The sequence below is a fragment of the Aythya ferina genome (assembly GCF_964211825.1).
Source record: "Aythya ferina genome assembly, chromosome: 14".
Taxonomy (NCBI): domain Eukaryota; kingdom Metazoa; phylum Chordata; class Aves; order Anseriformes; family Anatidae; genus Aythya; species Aythya ferina.
Window position 1 is genome coordinate 18,469,624 of NC_140312.1, and position 22,929 is coordinate 18,492,552.

The 22,929-nt window shown below is 39.2% G+C and overlaps 1 protein-coding gene across 8 annotated transcripts in view; it reads left to right on the plus strand.

Moving 5' to 3' along the window:
• The window catches only part of GABRB2 (gamma-aminobutyric acid type A receptor subunit beta2), a 190,135-nt gene that overhangs the window by 10,235 nt on the left and 156,971 nt on the right, over nucleotides 1-22,929 (plus strand). Inside the window, exons 1-5 of one of the 8 annotated variants that reach the window (XM_084535313.1) lie at nucleotides 9,413-10,152; nucleotides 11,004-11,121; nucleotides 11,910-12,142; nucleotides 12,266-12,357; nucleotides 13,290-13,357. In XM_084535313.1, coding sequence (XP_084391439.1) covers nucleotides 12,066-12,142; nucleotides 12,266-12,357; nucleotides 13,290-13,357 — 237 coding nt within the window. In that variant the 5' untranslated portion in view covers nucleotides 9,413-10,152; nucleotides 11,004-11,121; nucleotides 11,910-12,065. The other 7 variants (XM_084535315.1, XM_084535316.1, XM_084535312.1 and 4 more) reach the window with 7 other exon arrangements.

Sequence of the window (22,929 nt, forward strand, 5' to 3'; positions counted from 1 at the left end):
GGTACAAGTTGAGAGTTAATGTACTACTACCATCTTTCTTGAAGGATCAAAACAGGACTTCAGTGGGATAGGAGTAATGCAGAACTTTTTTGTAGCCTACTCTAAATGTTTTGATTCCCTACTATTCATTTAAATCTGTCCTGAATTATGTCATGAGGAAGAGTATGGACTGACTCCAAAATTAGCAGCAATTAAAAACAGTATAAATTCTCTGCATACTGCATCTAGACATGAAAGATTCAAGCAAAGACTTATCCTAAGTTCTGAATAGAATAAGTACAATAGGATAGTGGTCTACCTGCTTCAGTGGTCAATAACAGGACTTAAGAGGGAGGTATGAAGCCATGTGATGCATCTGATTTGGCATCTTGTTGCAGTCTAATCCTATGATTATATGTGAATTATAGTCCAGCATTCATAGCAGAGAATGGGTGTTCCCCTTTCTAGTTTTGCCTTCCTGTTCATAGAATTGTGGAATGGTGCGAGTTCGAAGGGACCTTAGATATTGCCTAGTTCCATCCTGCATGCCCTGCATAGGGACACCTCCTGTGTTCTTGGGAAAGTCGCATATGCTTCATCTGACTAACAGAGTTACTTTGAAGTGGCATGTTATTTTATATTTATCTTAGTATTCTTAGTGTAAAAAAATTACTATAATATTGGCATACTTATGAGTCCTTAATTAGAATCCACATAGCATACTATGTATGTTCAGCTGTAACCTGATTTTTTTTTTTACTCTTAAAAGGCCTAAAAATACTATCTACCAGTTTTTCACTTTATCTTTAATTTGTCAAGAGTTGTGAAAAGTGCTCATCAGTTAGAGAAACAGAATTCATTCAAAACTTAGTCTCGTGTATGCACATAAAAATTTTTAACTCTGACTTTCATAGGTTGTCTGATAGTGCTTGCTACTGCAGTCTTCAGTTCTTTCAAAACTATTTAAGTCATATTATTCACATAAAAATCTGATCGCTGTTTCATTCACTGCTCTTATACTTATTATTTCTTTCTTTGGGAGTGCTTCTCTTTCTCTCTTATATGGAATGATAGAATTATTCAGGTTGGTAAAGACCTCTAAGATCATCTAGTCCAACCTTTAACCTAGTACTGAAGTCCACCACCAAACCATGCTACTAAGTTCTATGTCTACAAATTTCTGCAAGACCTCCAGGGATAGTGACTCAACCACTTCCTGAGCAGACAATTCCAAACTCTTTCTGTAAAGAAATTTATCCTAATATACAACCTAAACCTCCCCTGGTGTAGCTTCAAGCTATTTCCCCTCATTTTATCACTTGATGTTTGGGAGAAGAGCCCGATCCCCACCACCTGACAACCTCCTTTAAGGTAGTTGTAAAGTACAATTTTGAATCTTCTTTTCTCCAAGCTAAACAATACATGTAATATATATATGGATATGCATATTTCCTATTCACTGTATCTAAAGAACTAAATGAAAAACAAAACAAAAGATGTCTCACTTAAAGATTTACATGGGTACTTGCTTCCCACATGCATTCTGCAAAGATTCCAAAGGTTTTTTTTTTTTAACCTTAATTTGTTCTTCCTATTTTTGGCAATCATATTTGAATTGCAACCTTCTAGCCAGCCATTGTTTAGAATCTTCCTGCCTTAACTTTGATAGTTCCATTCAGAAAAAGTGTTACTTTGCTATACAAACATTTTCAGATATACTCACTAAATGTTTAACAGGAGAGTGTCCAGGCTGATTCCTACAGATTTTAGCTTCCATTGAATTTTTTTCATTGTCTTCATAACTGCTGTAGTTTACTCATTTGAAAAGTAACTGGGTCCTGAGTTTCAACGTCACAATATTATCTTTTAGTTTGATCTCACAAAACATGTCAAGTTTAATTAAATTATATTTACTCCATACTACTTCAACCATACTTATTTACATGAATTATTTCAGGAAGTTACTTAGAGCAAAGTCAAGAATAGCCTATTCTCCTGTATGCTTCAGAAGGTGCTGTTCTAAGATGCAATTGTTTATTACTTTCAAAATTGTCTTTCCAATTTATGTTGTGATGTGACATGCAACTAATTTATATTTGGTACGATATTTTCCTAGCAGACTTTGTTATAGATCATCCTACTTGTTCTGAAGACCAGCAAATGCTTTCAGCTGTAGGGGTGCTCTTATAACCTGTCTCTTGTAGTAGCATGTGCATGATCCTAGGTTCTGACATCTGAACTAGAACAGAACAAAACCTATTTAGAAATATTGCTAAATTGGCTCAGGATACACCACTCTAGTATAAGATTTATCCATCAGGTACACAGAATCAGAAGCTTTGTGTAGTGACCCAGTGCCTATCTAGTGGAGAAGAGTCAGGAGTTTTTGGGTGGAGGGGACAGGCAGGATGCCTCTTGTCACATTGATACTGATGATTCAGTGCAGTGAAAAAAGACAACATAACATCACTGTGGACTTCAAAATACTTTAATGGTGTATTGGATGTATAGTCATCAGTAGAGTCATCATCATTAGTTTTAAGCAAATAAGAGCCAAAGGTAATATTAATAAACAATATTTGACTTGCATTTTGCATTTTTCCTTTCAGGATTCAGGTTATATGCATATCTAACTTAGATATGTAATGGAAACACACTATATATATATTCCAATTGTTACAACACAATTTTCTTTATAGATATGTTTATATATGTGTCTTTAGCACTGACTGAAAAATGTATCTTGTCTTGTTTCAAAAGTGTAAACCTTCTCTCAAAAAAACTCTGAAGCTTACCTTAAGGTTTCTCATTGCAAATTGTTATTTATGTATTTATTTTTCTATTGTATTTTTGAAAGGATTTTTCATACTGTTCACCGTTTTCCTCTTCTGGTATAGGCCATAGGAATGAGAACTTAAAAATCCTTTTCCTGAAAAGAAAGGCAGGATTACTAATGAGAATATTCAAAACATAATGATGCTTGGAGTGTTTGCATTCTTCCAAGAGATAAGTTCATTCCTGCAAATACATAAAAGTATTTGAAGGTGATGAAATAAAAGGAAATAGAAAGTTGTTCTGTTTTTTCCTCAAAACAAAGTCAAAGACTGAATGGTGAAATAATCACTTTTATTTTAGAGGTGTTATATTTTAAAAGAAAAAATATATTATGTAGAAATACAAAATTATATTGTAATAACCTTAAAAAGCACTATTCATGCAGAATTATATGTGGAATAATGGTTATACTTTCTGTGCATGTGGCAAGTTCCCCTGTGGGGCTACGGACTCATACAACATCATCTGAAAATTGATAGGTTCAGAAAAAAATGCCAAGTGCATATGACAGCAACATACATCAGTCTTGCCCTGTAAAGAGAACTCTCATCTGTAACCTCAACAACAGGTTGTGACCATGCTAACTCTATCTTTTATTTAGTGTAAAAGGTCACAATAGGGACTAATGCAAGGAAGCAGAAGCTGGTCAAACTCAAAACAAGAAAAAAAAAAAAAATGGGACTCTTCCTTTTATAGCTTTTTGTAGTTGGTCTTTTGTGCTTCATTTCTTGATATGTTCAAATGTGTCTTGATTCCTTATGGTGATACAAATGACCAGTATTTACAGACTGTAACTACAGAAATGAAAATGTATTTGAAAGATAGGTCTCTCTCTTTCTGGACTTACCTGAACTCTGGGATGTGCTCAACATACAAGATTTTCATGTATACAGAGTGAGATTGTCAGGCTTTGTTGTGTAAATTACGAAAAGCATGCTTGGCTTTTCATAGTGAGCTAAACAGCTAGCTGTAACCAAAGTTAAGCTAAATACATAAAGATGAATAATTATTGCACTATACAGAGGAGGTCTTATTCTGCATTCAACTTCGTTTGTGTTTTGTTTTGTTTTATAATGATGTGAAATTTGTGGAATTATTCCTGATTTACATTGGTGTAGGATGTCAAAAATTGACATTTTAAGACATGAACATTATTTAAATGTAGAGCAGTACTTACTTTGCTGTGTAACATCAAGTATAGGTATTACTCAGCTGCCTCTTTTCACCTGTGAGAGTAAATTAACAAAGTCAATACTGTGATTAGTATTACTTAATCAAGCCTCAAAAAGCATAAGAATATGAGGATGACTTCATTTCTATCTAGTACCTTGTTAGAAAAAATTTGCAACTTATTTCCTTTTAATTTCCCTGAAAATGTGGTGTAGACCATATAGGTAGGAAGATTGGATAACCAGGGCTCTTGGGCACTCTTCCAGTTTTCTGCCATTTGGTGCTTTGTAAGATGGGTCTTGATGTTGCTACTCCTGAGCTGAATGTAGATTTTTACTGTTAATTTCAGTAGGAAGTTGCCTGGGCACTTAGCCAGCATGAGATTCATCTATCTCATTTGTAGATTTGGCATAATATGATAGAAAGTAACTCATTTGCATTAATGAGACCTCCTTCAGATCATAGATGTTTGTAAGTTACCAAGTATGAGCACAAAATGGGGTGGGAGAAGAGCGTGAATGGTAATACCCACAGAAACATTAAAATATTTTAGACAGATCCTTGGATGCAAAGTGATAAATACGGATGGTATCACTAAGTTTTGTTCAGTGTATGGCTTCTTGAGAAGGATTATTCTACATTTTTTTTTGTTGTGGTTTTGTTTGCTTGTGGATTGTTTTTGGTTTGTTTGTTTTGTTTTTGCTTTGTTTTGTATTGGTCTTTTGAATTGTTTTCCCATGTTATTTTGCTAGGACATGTTTGCAGCACCTGTGTAATCCACACTAAATTAATTTTATTTTCTGTTTTCAGCTTCTATTTTTCAGATTCATTCACTCATCTGGTTTTAAGTAATTTGCACTGCTTTAGATATGTACACATAAGTTGCATCTTAAAATGTTCTTTCTGACAAGTCAAAATAGTGTATTTGCATTTGCTGGCCAGGCACATTGCCATCTTGACTGGCCTTAAGTCCGTTTCCATGGTATACCATTTAAGTAATAATGCCGTTTCTGTAGAAAAGCGATATAGCTCTGTAAAATACTCTCAAATCAATTCAGCAAACTATTCTGTTCTTTTTCTGCTGAACAGAAACATCTTTGAAACTTCTGTCTTCCAGAATCTGCAAATAGGGGCAGATCACTTGTACACCAAGTAGTGATTCCATAATACATTTGTCCTGTATGCACAAAGTTAGAAAACACCAGTAGGGCAAAATGTGCTGCAAACCATGTATTTATGATTACTGAAACACTTTAGGACATATGCTCTACTCTAGGACTAGCCAAGGTTTTAAGGTAGAGGGGAAGGAAGAATATTGGCTTGAGTCATTTGGGGTGGGAATGCAAGAAGGTGCAAGACGATAAGGAGCACTGTGTATTCTCCATTTGTTCTCAGAGACGGCTGAAAGTAATAGCTCTGTGTGTTCGCAGATGGCAAATTCATCTCCCTTTCTAGCACACCAGTAAAAGGACAGCTATAATCCATTGTACAGTCAGATACAAACCTGTACTCTCCTAGTTTTCTTAAAGAAAGAAAATGCTTGAAGAGCAGTTAAAGTATTGCTTATGTTCATTGATAATACTTCTCTTTGAACTCTGTCACTAAGTTTATCTGTTTTTCTGTTTGTTTTCAGCCAGAATGATTGTTTACCAGATGATATAAGGATCTTGTTTGAGTTGGAAAATTTATCAAATAATACAATTATCTTTTTAATTAAACATGTGAAATATTTTGCATTTTTAAAATTGATCCAATGATTATGTTTTGGCTGTCATATTCTGGTCACAGTTGGTTTCTTTGGGTTTTGTTTACATTTATTAAGACATTTTTAATGTGAAATCTCTTACAACTACAAATGGCAAATTAGATTAAAAGTCTCCTATGAAGTTTCCTTATTTACAGGAAAATAAAATATATTTTTAAGTCTCAATCTGGATCAAAACATATTTGGTAGTTGATATCACAGAGCTCAGGAGTCTCAATGATCACTTCAGTAGTCTCCCTTTGTCAAGAGAATAAAGAACTCGTGTAAGAGCTGTGCTTGATTTCTGAGATAGAAGTACTGTTTCACATTTTAAATGTTACTTTAAATGAGCAGGTGTTTTTTTTCTTCCCCTGGCCTCCCTTTTAAATAAATGGCTCTCCTTTCTTTATATTTTACTGTGTTGAGCATAATCATTGCCTCTACTATTCTTTTTTTCTCTTCCACTTCACTGCTTTTCCTGTCTCAGATCTTGCCTTTTTTTTTTTTTTTTTTTTTTCTAGTGTCATCCCCTTAACTGGTCAAGGTGATGGCCATAATGGGGAAGAATCCATCTGGAAATATGTAGATCTCTATTTAGGCTTAAAACCTGCATACTTTTTTTTTTTTTTTTTTTTTTTTTTTTTTTTTTTTTTAACCAGACCCTAAATTGGTTTTAAAAGCTTAAATGGCTTTGAAAATAAAAAAGTTTTAATTTTTCAGCAAAAGCTTCTAACCTAAAAGCTCTAGAACCCTCAGATGTTGTTTTTAACAATATTCTGGAATGGATTATTCAACAACAACAACAAATTCTGAAGTCAACTCTGTCCAAGAGAGCTTAGAAATGAAGACCAAATCCTGCACTCAACTGATGCAGACAAATGCCACTCCATTAATTTAATAACAGGTTTCTGCAATCTGCTTTCAGGGCTGAATCTTACGAGAAGAGAGTGGAGGAGATTTACTCACAGAGTGACATAATCTTGGTCTGCATTCTGTGTGGCCTTTCAAATGTTTTACTATCCTTACCCTATGCAGTCATCCCTTATGCCCTGCTCTGCCTTCTTGTCAAAGGATGTGTATGCTGTAGATATTTCCTAGCTATATAAATGCCAATGTAACCAAAACTGAGGAATTCAAAAATTGCCTGTGTAACTGTTAAACTAATTTATTCCTCCACTTTGAAGGAAATGGGGCTTTTTGTGGTGCCTCATATGAGGACTGTAGACTTCATTCCATCATAATTCCAGGTGCTGCACATTTTGTATTTCACTCCAGTCCCCACTGAGTTGCTGACAATTGCCTTAAATCAAAGCACTTGTGCTTCTCACACAACCTTTTACTTCCATTTTTGAATCTGTACTTTGATTTCACATTAAAAGACTTTCTTCTATATACATGTAAGGTGTATTGATCCCAGGCTATACAAAAAATAAGAGGCTATATTTTTATTAAAAGATATAACAGCATTTTCTGAATCAAATAACTATCTGGGTCATGAGCTGGGTTAAATTCTTATCTGTAATGTCTTTAACCCTGTGGGGACACCATGCAATGAGTCACAGAATGAACAAATCTGAACCCCATTAAATGAAGTCCTACGTAAAGATGTAAACCAAATAGAGACTGTTACTTGCCCTTCTCGTTTGCTTTCCTCTTACAATTAAATGGAATTCTCACTGTATCAAGTGATACTTATTTCCTAAGCTATTTATCACACTCAGTTTCTGTACAGTACTGATGATTTCACCTGTTTTTAAGGGCCAAAATTGGCACTATTGTCTTTGGTTGCTTTACCACTTTGGAGTTTGGAGATTTCTAGGTATACAGTATTCAAAGCTTATTGCAATCTGGAAATCCCAGATGATTTTCACTACACAAAACCAAATTCCATTGGTCGTGAAGAGTAAAATCAAGGTGCATCTCCATGAATCATTTTTTTCTGTGCATGTGTTGTAATGTCAATCTCTATACTGATGGGCTGATTGCAAATAGGATGGTGTATGGTGCATGGATGCTGACATGATCTGACCACCTAAAAGGACAAGTGAAACCAAGGTGGGAGTACATTCAAACTTTGTTCGGGAGAATTTTACTGGGCTTGTCTGTTTGATTTTACTTGCATCTATAACTTCACAGAAGTTGGAAATAGAAAATGCATCAAAGTAAATTATTACAAGGATTCAGCTGAAAAATATTGAATAAAATTTTATAGATGGAAACAACTCTCAACAGAGTATTTCCAGTATTACTGCATCTTACCGAATGCTCAAGAACTTGGGAAACATTACTTCCAAAGAACGGTATGCATACCTACCTGTTGAGATGCAGTGAAAGGATTTCTTCTAAAGTGGGGTTTTACCCCTTTTTAAAGAGGGGTTGTTCATATTACTCATGGTACGGAGATGCAGTTCCTGGGCTGGCATAAATCAGCAGCTTTTTTGTCTCAGGGCTGGAGTGACTGGCTCACTTGAGAACCTCTCTGGAAATTCTTATCCCATCTGAAAGTATATTTTGCAAAATCTATACATTTACAGCAAAGTATTTTAAAATCACTTCAGTGCAGTTCTTGGTACATGGCCTGGGATATTGCTCGTGGTGACAGGAATATATTGCTACAGTCAAGGGTTGACAAGACAAACAAAATATGACATTGCCTATAGCCCATTTCTTATACAGTGTCACACAATGGCCAACAAGGATAGCAGACTACTTTAGCATGTTTTAATGTTATTTGGGTATTCTTTTGCACTCTTCAAAGATGAAAGCTAAGAATCACAATGATCTGCAATTGGCATCCAAATTTTTGGTTTCTCTGTTATCTCTGTAGTATTCGTAATCTCGTAATAATTTTAGAGCTAAAAGTAATTATCATATCCAACCAGGAACCGGGTTGTTTCTCCATTGTAAGACAGCCCAAATCTTAGATAGCAATCCCTAAATATGTTAAACAAATGGTTCTGCATCTTGCCAATACTGTTGTTCATTACAGTCATTTCCTTCCCTTTTCAAACAAACACACAGACACAAGTAAGAAAGAGGAAACCATTTATTTGACGAGTTGCTTAAAATAAGATGGAGATTCTGAGGGTGCTGAAAAACTTTTAATAATGAAGGTGCTAAGAAATTTTTAATTTTGAAATTTTGAATTTGAGATAGACCAGAACTCATGGTCAGACAAAAAGTGGTACTGTCAAAAGCGTATAGCAAATCATTAAACAGTTTTCAAAAAGTAGAGTATTGTATGACTTTGTATTCTGTGTCAATACTTCAGATGATATCTCTATCACACAAGGACTGGCATGGTGGTAGGATATGTTACTGGTATAGACAGGGGGCTGTTCACATCAAGTCAAAATCATAAAATATGGAGAGCATCCCAAGCGTGGCTCAACAGAAGCTTCAAACTTAAAAATAAATATATATATATATATATATATATATATATACACTCTCTCTTCCACATGGAGTGCACCATTATATCCATATGCACTGCATTTGGCTGAGGGATGGGCCGTGCCTCTTTATTGGAGCAGCCAGCCTGAAGCAGGTTTCCCTGCACGGGGGCAGAACAAAGATTCCCTCGGTATCCGTGCATGCATGAGGAACATGCTGGATACATCGAATTCTCGAATTCAGTGTGTGCCCTAGGCTAGCACTTCTAGGGAAAGACGGTTCTTTTCTAGCCCCGATGTTATGTTAAGATCTACAAGTCCTGTCGCTCTAGCACTGACTATTGCCAGCTCTCAGGATCTTGTTTGAAGCTGCTTCACGTTCAGACACGGTGAACGCACCAATTCTGTGGTGTAAAGGCAATTAATAGCTGAGGCTTGGAACCAGTTGAGGGATGAGCAGCATTAGATGCGGTCCCACGTTAGCACCCGAGGGTGAGTTTCACAGTGCGGGACCAACGTGCTTTACCTTGAGCCCTCCGTCCTGCCGTATGATTGCAGAAGGGGAAAAAATGCCTGTTATGCACATAAAGCAACCTGATTCACAGCATGGGGTATCCACCATCTTCCTTCGGGGCTGTATTTCAGGAGGATTGAGCGAAGCAGCCCAGCACCGTGAGAGCAGAAACCTCCAGCGGCGGCCGGGGGCGGCTCCGTGAGGCAGCGGTGCCGGGGGCGGCTCCTGCCTCGGGCAACCGCGCACCCGTTCGTGCTTAGTCCCTTGCAGTTGGGCTCTATTTAAATACATTCAGGGGAATTTTTATATTTAGCCCGCGCACACACGCACACACAGCAGGTCTTGTCTGTTTCATTTGGAAAAGTACTTTCTCCTTCTGTAATTGTCATGGTTTTCAAATGGGAGAGGAAAGTGAGAATGCCCTAGTGAATCCCCCCTCCCTCCCAGCAGCCCTAAGGAAGCTCCCTTTTCCCCTGCAAGCAGAAAACCGACCCGACACTTGCTCTCGGCGATGCAAGGTGGGGCTTTAAGGCAGTGTCGGGGAGGGGGGGACACGGCTCCTTCGTGCCTGTGGCACCTGCGCCTCTGCCGTTGGCCGGGCCGGGGGAGCGGCTCCCCTAGACTCCCCACGGCTCCGGTGGATCCCGGTGAGCTCTCCGAGCGTCCCGGCTCGGCAGCAGGGGAGTGCTGCGGGGCCCGGCGCGCCAGGCGCCGGGCTGCGCGAAATGGCCGCCTGCTGCTGGGGTCCGCCGGCTCTTCGCCGCGCCGGCTTCGGTTCCCTGTGGTTCCCCCAGGGGAGACGGCGTCCCACCGCCTCTGCAACCAGTCCGTCCTTCGAGGGACACCTCCTCCTCCTCCTCTTCTTCTTCTTCCTCTTAGGGCAGCCCCCCCACCCCCACGCGTGGCCGTCGGGCCGGGCACAGGGCGTGCGGGACCGCGTTGGGTTTGGGGCATAGCGGCTCTCCGGAGCTCCCTCACCTCACCTCACCCTCGTCCCTCCCCCCGCTGCATTTTTTCCCCCTTCTCTTCCCTCCTCCTGCAGCTAGTTAAATATTTCTTTTGGTAATTGACGCCCCCGGTGGTCCCGGGCCCGGCCCGGCCGTGTGCACGCCCAACGTCGATCGCTCCGGCAGCGCCGGGCGGCTCTGGGCAGCGGTAGCAGCAGCAGCAGGAGGAGGAGGAGGTGGTGTAAAAGGTGCTGTGAGCACAAGGCAGATTGGCGAGGAATCCTTGAAATCCGCTGTTGTTTTCTTTTTTTTTTTTTTCTTTTTTTTTAATTGTGGGTTTTTTTTTTTTTTTTTGGTTCGTTTTGAGTGGTACTTTTTTTCTTTTTCACCTCTCTCTCTTCTGTCTCTCCTTTTCTGCTCAGAATTTAAATGTCACTCAGAGCATCCCCAAATCAGCTTTCTACTCGTCTCTGGTTTCTTCTGAGGCATTAATTGGATCACACGCTGCATTTGGAGGGCTCGGGTGGCTCAGCCACGAAGGTAAGAGGGCTGGCTTGCGAACCTGCACCAGGTCTCTGTGCCCACCGAACGCTTGATTCCCTTTCGGGGCGTTGTTTTTTCCCCTTCCCCGGTTAGGCTTCTCTCTACCTGAGGACCTCGCATCCCGGGGTTAACCACGGGCTGAGGTACGGAGACTGCGCTGGTCGAGCCAGTCGGGGGGAGCGGGGCCGGGCGGGCGGCACTGAGGGATCGGGGGGAGCTGGCGGCGGCTGCTGTAGCCCCTCTCCCGCCCCAGTGCCTCTGCCCCAGGACCAGAGCCTGGCAGCACAGTAAGGCAGGAAATAGCCTAATCCCCTTTTACAATACACTATTCGTCATCGCTTGCTTTTTTTTTTTTTTTTTCCTCACTTTTTTTTCGTGAGAAATCCTGTAGGCGCCTATCTCTCCTCCCCCCCCTCCGCCCGCCCCCGTTGCAAGCTCCGTCTCCTTTGTCCGCACCTCGCAGCTCTTCAGGCGGGTCTTTCCAGGGACGAAAAGTTAGGCTGCCCACCTGCCCCTGGCACCGTACGTATCCGGTGCATTCCCTTTTCTAACCTTTCCCCACTCCGTGTCAAATCCCAGCCCGTCCAGCCCCCACCCCCCTTTAAACTGGGTTACAAAGGCGCTGTGCCCTGCACAACTCCCAAAACTTCGCTGCTTGCTGGGATTTATATTCGCTGCTAACAAAAAGGACAACAAAAATATACTCGAGCCTCCTGTGCATGACTTTTTTTTTTTTTTTTTTTTTATAATGCATTTCCTTCTTCCCCTTTAATTTTTTTTTCAAGGAAATTTGCTCCATCTCCAGCAGCAACCACTGCTCCTTTTGATGTTGTGGTACGCCGTGCGCATGCGCCTCACATTAGAATTACTGCACTGGCCAGAATAAGTTGGATCTCTTCTTCTCTTCACTGAAAACCTAAATCATATCAAAAGCTAAAGGGATGCTGAGAGTCCGGAAGAAGGGTTACTTTGGGATTTGGTCCTTCCCTTTAATAATCGCCGTGGTCTGCGCCCAGAGGTAAGTGATGAACGTATCTCTTTTGCTTTACTTTGAATTGCTCTGCATGTTACTGCTAAGGGGAATGTACGGCTGGGGTCTGAGAAATAAGAAATGATGTATGATTATTCTCTTTTTCTTTAGTGTCAATGACCCTAGTAATATGTCACTGGTAAAAGAGACCGTGGATAGACTGCTGAAGGGCTATGACATTCGCTTGAGGCCAGATTTTGGAGGTAATTTGACAGTTTTTGACTAGGAGACGTTACATATCCGGGCTGCTGTACCTTCGTGTGCATGGTTTTGAAGCGTGCTGTGGATGCTGTTGCTCTGGAGCGTGTGCGATGCCATTTTCTAAAGCTGATCCAAAGTTAAGCCAATTGGTACTCGATTTTCTTAGCATAGGGCGTTCTTAACGCGATCATTTACACGTCTTGCACATTTAGAACTGGTCCCTCATTGTGTGTGTGAGCTGACAATTAATTAACCTGTGATTCAGTCCGCGTTTAACTGGCTTTCTCGAGATGCAAACCCCTCAAGTTTACCCAACGTTGGCTCCTCAGAGCCTAACGTGCCTGTCACCGCGGTTACTATTTTTGAGTACAAGCTGCGCTGCTCGCTGCTACCCAAACGGCATTTAACCCCCTGTGCGCTCCCCCTTCCCACTATTTGCTTTCTCCAGCCATTTAGCCCTTTCGGAGGGGGCCACTGGGGGCTGTGTTCCCTCCTCCCCCCCCGGGCCGGGCACTCGCAGCCCCCGGGGCCGCCCCGTCCCGGGCTGAGCGCGGCGGCCGGCGGCGGAGTGGCGCTTGCCGGGGCGCGAAGGGGGGGAGCCCCCTCGTCCCCTCGGGTCCCCCCACGTACCCCCCGGCCCCCCCACGCAGCCCAGCTGCCCGCACGTGTGCACGTTATATAAAAGCTGAACCCGGCGCTCCCCGCGGATGGGGGCAGGCTGCTTTCCTTGGGGGGGCTGGGGAGGGAGGACACGGGGGGGGTGGGGGAGAGGAGGGGGCGCACACACACCGCACCTCGCTGTCATCCTGGCTTTTTCTTCTTCGTGTTTGTAATCCTCGTTTCGTTTTTTGCCGTGCCTTAGTCCGTTGTAACTCTGGTAAGAATGAGTTAAGTTCTTCGCGATCACATTGCGGACCATCTTATCGGTTTGCAGGTCCCCCCGTGGCCGTTGGCATGAACATAGACATTGCCAGTATAGATATGGTGTCAGAAGTCAATATGGTGAGTACTTAGGGGCTGGGGGCTGCTTGCTTTCCGCGGGGGGGCTCTCGCATCCCCCCACCTCCTCCTCCGAGGCGGAGCGCTGCCCGCGGCCTCCGGAGCTCCAGGAGGGGGGCGTCGTGTGTGTACCCCCCCACCCTCTTAACCCCCCATGGCCCCCCCCCCACCTATGGGGCTGGGGGAGGCGGGCCCGGCTGCGGCAGCTCCCGGGGCTGTGCCCGCGCCTTGCCGCGACCAAGAGCGCCCCCTGCCGGCCGCGCGCCCCCGCCGCACTCCGCCACCATCCCCGCGCCTTGGCGCGCTCCCGCGCAGCCCTCCGCGGCCTTCCCTCCTCGCCTTCGGGCGAGGAAAAAAAAAAAAAAGCTGACCTCTGCTTTTGTTTCTCGACACCTCCCCGCTCCCGCCCCCCCGCTGCCATCTGTAGGTATAACACCCCCTTTTTATTTAAGCATTACAAATAGTTTGCTGTTTTGTCTGACCAGAACACTTTCAAATAATAATAAAAGGCAGATTTTACTTCTGTGTGTAACCAAAACACCATTTTTTTTTGCCTGGAGCTGTATTCATGGTCATGGCTGAGTGAAAGAAGTTTATGTGTTTAGTTTTCAAGATGATTATCTCTTATCTGAATAGTTTCAGCCATCTGTGCTCAGCTGCTGAAGTTGCTCGTAGGACAGTTGCTCAATGCTTTGTGTGTTTTACTTTAATTACCTGGGAAACTAAAGAAGAGCAGATGAAATAAGACAAGTCTCAGCTTCTTCTTACTGAAGAGGCTGTTCAAGCTTTAGACTAAAATTGTCTAGCATTTACTTTGATTACTTGGAAATGTTTGAGGTCAAGTTTTGAAGTTATCTCAACACTTTAAGGATAAAACTTGGCCTTAGACTCTTGCGGGTTTACACCCAAAAGACAAGAAGATGCTGAAGCATGGTAGCAGCAACTGGTACAAAATAAATGTGTTTTTGTGTAACGTTTGTTACTACTTCTATAACTTTGTTTGAAAGAACCTTTCCGTTATTTTGAACTAGTTGTAAAGAACCATCTTTCTAAACAGAAATGGGATTTTAGGGATACTGCTGCAATTGTAATGATGCATTTGGAAATAATATTTTGAAATTTATCAGTTGTATTAATGTGATTATTCTACTGAAAAAATTTGTTTAATGCCTTAGTGGCATGTTTGTGTTTTCAGAAGTGTTGACAGCATTTGTTCTCAAACTGGGGGCATTCTGTGATGTACAGGAGTTTTTCCATAACGTAAGCTATAGCCCTGGGCCTAATCTGTGGATGACCTTAGTGGTAGCTGTGTTGTGAGGTCTCAGTGACAGAAAACTTGATGCTGCTCTTTCAAGATGCCAGGAAAATGCTGAATAATCTCACCTTGAGCAACACCACTTGTGAAGTAAGGGGCTATCATGGACTTCTAAACTTTGTTTACACTAAACTGTTAATATAGGACCTGTTTTAGTGTTTAGGATTCTCCCTTCCAGAGCTTTAAGAGCAAAGAAAAAAAAGTTGCCTAATGAAAAGAGTTTTCATTAAAACTAGTCTGGAAAGGAGAGAGATGAACATACTTACTTCCTAGGCTGCTAGGAGTAGTGTGGGTATGATGAGGGTTTTCTTGATGGAACTGCAGTCTGCTAGGACCGTGTTACATCTCACCCCTTCTAAAGTGAAAGGTAGTGCAAAATATTTTCTTGTTTAGATAAAGAGAGAATGTTTCAGTGACTTCCAGAAATTTGGTCTTCATTTAAAGGTGATAGCATATTGCAGTACTGTGATACGCTGCTCGTAGACTGACTATACAACTGCATATTATTTTTAGTATTCTGAAGTCAGTTTGTTATTTGTTATGTCTCTATAATGAAATGTTGACCTTTGATAGAAGTTTTTCCAGACTGTCTGTAGAACTGCTGGGGGGTCATGTATAGTTCATTTTGTCACACTTTAGACAAAAGTCTTAAATTACCTGAAGATGATACCTGCTTCTTAAAAACAGCCATTAATTTTCCAGCTTTTTTCTTTCATTTTACAGCTTCAGAAGAGATTCTGAACCATGATTATTTTCTTAATCTGCTTAAATGTAACATGTAACAGTTCATTTAGCAATGAACTGTACACAAATATTAATATATCCTGATAGGCCTGAAGTAAATGGGAAGAGAGGCATTCAAGCAGAGAACAAAACACTTGGCATACAAGACCTTAACTTGTTCATTGCAAAGTCACCAGAATTTGGCCTTGATTTTGGTAGAAACCAAAAGGAATACCATTGAATACTAGCTGTAATTTCTAGATACAAAACCTTTTGAAATAATGCGAGAGAGACACACACATGGAAATAATCTTTTGGATCTATGGACCTGTTTTCTGAGCAATGGGCTTGCTGTTGCTCACTGTGTAGTCATGGTAAACACCATTGACTTAAGATAAATGCAAACCGTTGTCTGGGGTCATGTATTAATGATATCAAATTTTTGCTTTGAGGTTAGACTAAACAATGACTGTTACTTGGCTTGAGCTCATTTCTGTTAATTCTAATGTTAACTTACTTTAAAATTACCAGCCTTGCATTTCAATTCCAGTCCTGTCACATTTGGTGTCTGCTCTGCAGGCAGAAGGCTTGTCTTCAGTATCATGAAATACCATAAAGCTTTTACTTTGTTGAACAGGAGAATTTAGAACAACTGTTACAGAAATTAAATGTATGCTAGGGATGCTTTTAGACTTTGAGTTCTTATAGAGCTGCTGAATATTTCTCATTATGATCAGCTCACAGTGTAACAGGTTTTACAGTTGCATTCCAAAGTCTTATTGTATCCAATAGAGTTAAATCTGTAAGCTGTTTGCTTGTTTAACCTTTTGTAGACAGAAACTTGAACTGGCATTTATCTTACTTTATAAAAATATTTTTAAAGTACTGGTACTTTTGAACATAATTCAGAACACACTGAATAAACATGAGAAAAGTAAGAGCTTCAGGCATATTTGGCTGTCAGCAGGTGTCATGGCTATTCATACTCAGTCCTTGCATTCTGTGAGAAAATAATATACATCAGGTAATGATTCTATGCAGTACAGTAGAGACTATGGCTAACTCCACTCACCTCTTTGGACCAGGCCGTGCACTTGTTGAGTATATGCTTTAGGCTGGTTACACTGTAGATTTTCTTTAAGTTTATCTTATTCAGGTGATTATAGAAAACCAACATGGAGAGGTATGAAAGCTATTTAAACTGAAAATATTTTCCTATGTTAATTATTTTGATTTTATGTAAGATTATATATATTTCAGTGAGTCTAATGCCATATTCTCAAGAGACTTTCCAGGTGTTTGTTACTTTACTTGATTGTTTCTTCTTAGCTTTATTTTCCTTCATAATAAACATATATTGTAAAAACAATACCTCTAGGGAGCTTAAGTTTTGTTTGTTTGTTTGGTTTGTTTGGTTTTTTAATAATAAATGCCAGCTGGGATGCCATATTTTCCCTATCTTCATCTCCATATTTAACTGTTGGGCAGGCCAGTTGACAACACAGTGATCAAGACAGTCCTTCATCTTCATTTTCTTCAATTCTCTCCAAACAGTTCCCTCGTAAATTGCTGGAAGAAAATGGTGCAGGTTCATTAGGTAGTACTGAAATAACTTTTTTCAGAAGCAGCTGAAGATTGCAAATATGTTGTACGTTTGATCCATCTAGATAAGACGTGAATATTTCTGTGGGTAATGTTGGTTATGTGGTGCTTTTCAATGTCTTGGCTTACTCTGTGTTAAATAGGTCAAAATCAGCCCTTCCCCTCCCATCTTCCTCTTCCCTTGGTCTACAGCTATTTTGTGAATCTAGTACAGGATGTCTTGAAAAGAGGCAGAGATGTTCCATGGTTTTATATATATATATATATATATTTTACCCAGTAAATATAAATGTTTTTAAGTAATGATTTGTATATTTAATTAATTACAACTCTTCGCATTGAGGGTTTGTGGAGAAGAATCTGAACAGTTTTTATTTAACTTAAAGTATTTGGTTGCCTACCATTTTACAGATTTTGGCACAGATTTAGGATGTGTACATGGAGTTAAATAGACACAATAGACTGGTTTGTCTTAGTGGGAGCCATTTGGATTGATTGAGTGCATAACCCATTGAGTGGGAGCTGCAGAAAGTGATCGTCATCTAACAGGGTGAGATTTACGTATTAGTATATGCCAAGTTTTACAGAGCAAGCCTAATAACTTTAGAGCTCTAAAAATTAAATGCTTTTTGTATCATGTTTTGAATTCTGTAGTCAGGATATACCAGTAGTAAGCACAATACTCAGAGATCTGAATAATCTCAGTCCAGCAAAAAACAGACACAGCTGTATTGTGCTGATAGATGTTTGGCTTTTGGTTGCTTTTCATTACAGAGGCCCACTACTGGTTTTCTTAAAATATTTCATGCTTCCTTGAGGTGTTTTCATTAACAGAACTCAACAGACATATTGTGAAAACAACAGGAGCTGTCTTGCTCCCTCTCAAGTAGCAGTATTTATCCTTATGTGTGAAAAAGGAAGAGACAGCTTGTGATATAAAAAGAAATAGGGGTTAACTGGAAAGGAAGTAGCATGGAGCTGTTCCAAACCAGAAAACTCAGTGTAAAACATGGATAAAGGTCAGGTAAATAAAATTGGAGGGAGTGACAAAGAAAATAGCAAAACAGAGAAGAGTGCCCTATGTACACTGGTATGGAGGAAAGTGAGGAAATGTTTTCTGTCAGCAGTATCCTCTTTCGTTGATCCATTGTAGTTGTGCACATTGTACTCTCTATGGATCATGTACAGTAGAATTTGAAATACATAGAAAGGAAAATATTAGAAATATTGGTTAGGTGTTGCTTTGCTAATCTTAAATGCTTCCCACTGCTAGAGATGGTTGTTTTTATTATATCTTCTGTATTGTAGATGTATATGCTTCTTCGCATAAAATAGCGTTTCTTGGCAGACAGTTTGAGTTTGGCTCTTGCCAAATTATTTTGCCAAATTACTGTGCTCATACACAGCTGGCCTGTGTTGAATTATCTACAAAGACTTCTGTGAATGCAAAGTAGGTGATGTCTATCTTAGGAACGGATTTATTTATTTATTTATTTATTTATTTTTAACTGAAAGGCCTGCTTTATCTGTTTCTTCGATTATTGTCTGGGAAGGCATCAGAAGACCTTTCCTCTCCAACTGTAGTAAAATACATTAATATGGATTTCCATTTAGCATCTCTCGTACTATGTCTCTAATTCATGCAGTTTTCTTTTTTAGCTTTAAGATATGTAAACATTTATTTGAACGTGGGAGTTATTTTTTAATGTTTATCCTTGGGGACCAAAGCCTATATTCCTATGGTACACCACCTATGGATTGAAGTTTTCATACTGGTTTTGCTAGAATACACATAGTCACAGTCTGAAATTACTTCTTTAGAACATACACACTTATGTAGCATGTTGGAAACTACTTTTATAAGTCAGCTCAGAAGCAATTAATATATATTTATATACATGATACATTATATACTAGTATCATAAATACTATCATTAGGTGTCTTCTTTGAACAGTGTCTGGAAATATATTTTTATAAGAATTTCAACAAGGGAGTGAAAGGCATTTTAATTCCACAGTGTACTTACTTTATATGTCATAGCTTCTGCTTAGAGATTTCAGAGCTAAATACTGACTCCTCGGTTTATCTTGTGCTTGGCGAAATCTTGTTATGATGGTATAAATTCCTGCCTAGCTGAACTTCATGTGGATTTTTTTTTTTTTGAGGTCTTCCCAGCCTTGGAGACTGAGAGTTTGTATATTTGCTCTTTTTTTCTTTGTTTCACAGGTGGAAACTTTTCTTTAGCGCTGTCAGAACTCATGGTAGTTGTAGGTTCAGGCTCATGCAACTTTTAACTGAGAAGTGGAAAAAATGGCTATATAGATATCCTATTTGGAGTCATCTGTCCAGTCAAACCCATGTTTTTGTATCCTCGTCTAGTTTGTTTTTAAAAAAGTAGCTCCTGGTAAGCACCCCGTGTTGTTACAGCAGTATACTTCCCTGTTGTTTTTTGGTGAGTTCCCCTATGGAGTCTCAGTAGACCCAAGCATGAATTTTTATTGTGCAGAGATGAGAAGCAAATTACTTATAGCTATTGATCCTGTAGGCATTATCCATTATTTATTTATTTATTTATTTATTTTCTGAAAGTATGTTATTTACCTTCTTATTTGAAGGCAGTGAGGGGCCAGCGACACTACTGGTATCAATAAGAGGCTGGTGCTGGTGTTTTTTTGGCTTTTTTTTTTTTTTCTTAGTGTGTGTTTTCTTTTTTCCTCCTTCTTTTCATCTTCTCTAATAGAAGAAATTAATCAGCTGTCCTAGTCTTGGTGGCATGTATAGGGGACAATTACCACTCTTTAATTTTGTACAAAGCAGTTTGACTTATATCTAAGCAACTACAGCACTTAAGCTAAGACAAGATTTTTTATTTTTGTTGAAAACTGTAATGGGGATTTTTATTTTATTTTATTTTATTTTATTTTATTTCTCCTAGAAGCATGACATAATTTTTGTTCTGTTTCTTTTTAAGGTCAATATAAGTAAATTGTTCTTTGTGTGCTACAGTAGTGGAAAACTTTAATCAGCACCAATGAACCAAGAAGATTTCCTACTGTTGATTTTTCAAAGTGATTGCTCTGGATGTATTCTGCAGGCTAGGGCATGGTTGTCAGTAATTTAAAGAGATTGACTTGGAGATAATTTCTACAATTAAAATAATAATTAATGCCGCATTGTTTTTAGTAAACCTTGTCCTATAGATATTTAAGTAATTTGACACCTGCCATGTAATAAAACATATTTGTTTTTAATATGTTTTATGGTCAGTGTGTTGGTGGTAAAGAGTGGGAATTAACATAAAGTGCACTTTGTTGGTTCCTAGTACAGGGCTGGTTTATTTCATAACTTCTCTATTGAAAATCACGTAAAATCTTTATAGATGAGCTGTGTAGTAGAATGAGAAATTTTATTTTGTGCTTTATAAACTTGTTACAACTTTAAGCTATTCCCATAGTTGTATTTGTGCTTCTTGGTGACTCTAAAGTCTGTCACTATACCACAACTAAATCCTTATTTTTTGTCTCTCCCTTTTTTCTCCTCATACCCCATGCAGCTCTCTTTAAAGTTTATATTACAGCTTTCAGTATTCAACCATTAAGTACCGTCTTATATGGTAATAACTCTTTTATTTTTTTCTAAAAGTAAGCCAAATCCCTCATAGGCTCCTAGTGGTTAATACCATAGGTCTTTGCAAGAGCTTGTATGGATTTGGTAAGCAGGATTTGGTCCTTGCATTTAGAAAGAGGGTGCTCTTCCATAATTTCTTGTTTGTTTGTCTGTTTTTTTTTTTTTTTTTTGTTTGTTTGTTTGTTTTTGTTTTTAATGTCTTTTTGAAAGAAATGAAAAATAACATTGCCTGTCTTTAGAGTTAAGAGCTTCAGGAACAGTCACATCTTGAGTTCTTAGTACTAAAAAAACTGTCTACTATGGATGGATAAAATCTGTAACTTAAAAATAAAGCAATATGCATAATTACATTAAATGTATAGGCATACTATGGGTTTACGAAAAGATAAACATGACAGAAGCAGCCTTTGTGCTTTATTGTAATTATTTTTGCTGTGCTTCTACAACGATGCCTACCCTGTTCACATTTCTTGACAGCAATGGTATTTATCTTGTAATGGCTAGTATAATGCAAGTCCTGTAGAAATAGTGCTATGATGGGTATATATAGTTAGTCTTGCTTCATATCCTGGCCTTCAGACAGGTAGGTGCTCTCACTTCATAGGTTTTTGTCTAGAAAGATCTTTGCATATTAATTATCTGGCTAGGTATTTTCAAATTAGCTAATCAGTGCAAAGATTGAGACTTGCATCACATCTATTGCATGTGTCCTTTCGAATGAGTTTTGCAAACAGTTATGTACATACTTGCCAATCAAAATTAAAATTTATGTGCTAAATATGAAAAGACACTTAACATTCAGGAAGTTGGTATGTGTGCAACTGAATGTAGTATTTTTAGATCATATTTAACGTAGGCTGTTACAGTCTAGATGAAGCGTTTTGAGTCAGTGGTCTTCCTATTCCCCCAGACTTAAAGAATGCAGGGACTATTATCCTGAGCAGCTTTTTTCATATCAAGTTTAAATCCTATTAATTTTTATTCTGTAAATACTAACAAATGCATTCACTTCTTAGGCCCAGAGGAAAAAGAATTTAGCTATGCAGGGGAAAGAAAAGCAACCCTTCTGAGAGATGTGTGTTGCACCTCCAGTGAGCACTGTTGTGGAGGATGTGACACTCTGGTGGTTTGTCTGTAGCAAAATCAGTGGAAATTGTAAAAAGTTTGGGCTTGGATGGGGTAGTATATTAAATTACCCTAATGTATGTGTTTTCAGAACCAGCTGCTTGAAATGGAAAGTCCTCATTTCAGTCTTTGCTCTCGGTGCTGTTAGTTCTTTCTTTTCTACTTTAATGAATAGTCATCTCCATTAACTAAGTGACTCTGAAAATGGATTAAAAAACAAAATTTACCTTCACATTTGACTCTCCTGATTTTTGCTTTTGTATGCTACATTTCTGTTGCCATTAATTTTGAATTATTTGCTGCATAGTAGCCTGGGTGCAGTGAACCCCTATTCTAGATAGTTTATTAGCTTTTGATGATTGTGAGTGGAAGCATTTAGATTGCAGAGAGCCAAGAGCAGAGGTCTTTGTCACAAGTTAACCCATGGAAGGCTGTCACATTCTTTACCTTCTACTCCGTCACTGGAAATGTTTGTTTTGAATGACAGTAGCCTTGACTTGCTATTGTGTTAGACGTGACTTGAGCATATTAGCTTTATCTATTTTTTTCATTTTATATATATATATTTATATTTTCTGAATTTACTGAAGTAGAAGCTCTGTCTTGAGTAGAAGCACAGTACAACTCTTCAGGACTTAGTAAACTAAGCAGTCAAATTGGCAGAAACTTGTTAATGGAAACTTGTTAATGGAAACTTTTCCAGAGGTGAGTCATCATAGAGAATTTTCTTTAAAAGTTGTTTTGGATTAACACAGTGCAAAGGTCCCTTTATATGCCCTAAATGTAGTGTGGTGCATGTTTGTGTGGTGTTTAGTTTAGATATGACCTTTGGAAAAATATTGGGCTGAAGGCATAGAGTTAGGTAAAGGTTGTGCTGAACCCCTTCTCATCTGAAATGGGTTTACAGCAACACTTGTGGATTTTCATATATAATTTGAAATACATATTCCATAATTTTGGGGATGTCTGAGAACTGAAGTCACATGGCTAACAATGTTTAAAAGTATTTATTATCCAACTTCTTCCATTGTGTACCTAAATGAAGCAGCCAGAAGTTCCTATTGCTTTTAAGTAACTGAAGGCAATTTTTCTCAGTGAGAATTACAAACTTAAAAAAAAAAATACTTAAGTATGCGAACAAGGTACTGAAGCCTCTTAAAAAAACTACTCACTTCTATGAGT